The 424-nt window shown below is 59.2% G+C and overlaps 1 protein-coding gene across 2 annotated transcripts in view; it reads left to right on the forward strand.

Moving 5' to 3' along the window:
* The window catches only part of SMC1A (structural maintenance of chromosomes 1A), a 65,662-nt gene that overhangs the window by 29,410 nt on the left and 35,828 nt on the right, over positions 1–424 (forward strand). For both annotated transcript variants that reach the window (XM_015419469.1, XM_015419470.1), the window contains exon 9: positions 208–415. In XM_015419469.1, the coding sequence (XP_015274955.1) occupies positions 208–415 (208 nt within the window). The remainder of the gene's footprint in view (positions 1–207; positions 416–424) is intronic.

Here is a 424-nt window from a genome sequence, read left to right on the forward strand (position 1 = left end):
ATAGCAGGTTCTTCCCCCCCACCCACCCAAAAAAAGGCAAAAAAAAAAAAAGGCAATTCTGTAGGAGTTCGTGGCCCAGCAGGGAGAGTTCTCTGACCCATAGGTCGAAGAGCACTGCTCTGGGAGCCCTCTCCGTAGTTCCTCTGGTGCACGGAACATGGTGCTTGGGCCCAGAGTCCCAGAGTTCCCTGTTCCCTCTTTCTCCAGGCAGTCCCTGGAAGAGCAGAAGAAGCTGGAGGGGGAGCTGACGGAGGAGGTGGAGCTGGCCAAGCGCCGGATCGACGAGATCAACAAGGAGCTGAACCAGGTGATGGAGCAGCTGGGCGACGCCCGCATCGACCGGCAGGAGAACAGCCGGCAGCAGCGCAAGGCGGAGATCATGGAGAGCATCAAGCGCCTCTACCCGGGCTCTGTGGTACGTGAG

The sequence above is a fragment of the Gekko japonicus genome, unplaced genomic scaffold, assembly GCF_001447785.1.
Source record: "Gekko japonicus isolate JY-2015 unplaced genomic scaffold, Gekko_japonicus_V1.1 scaffold617, whole genome shotgun sequence".
Taxonomy (NCBI): Eukaryota; Metazoa; Chordata; class Lepidosauria; order Squamata; family Gekkonidae; genus Gekko; species Gekko japonicus.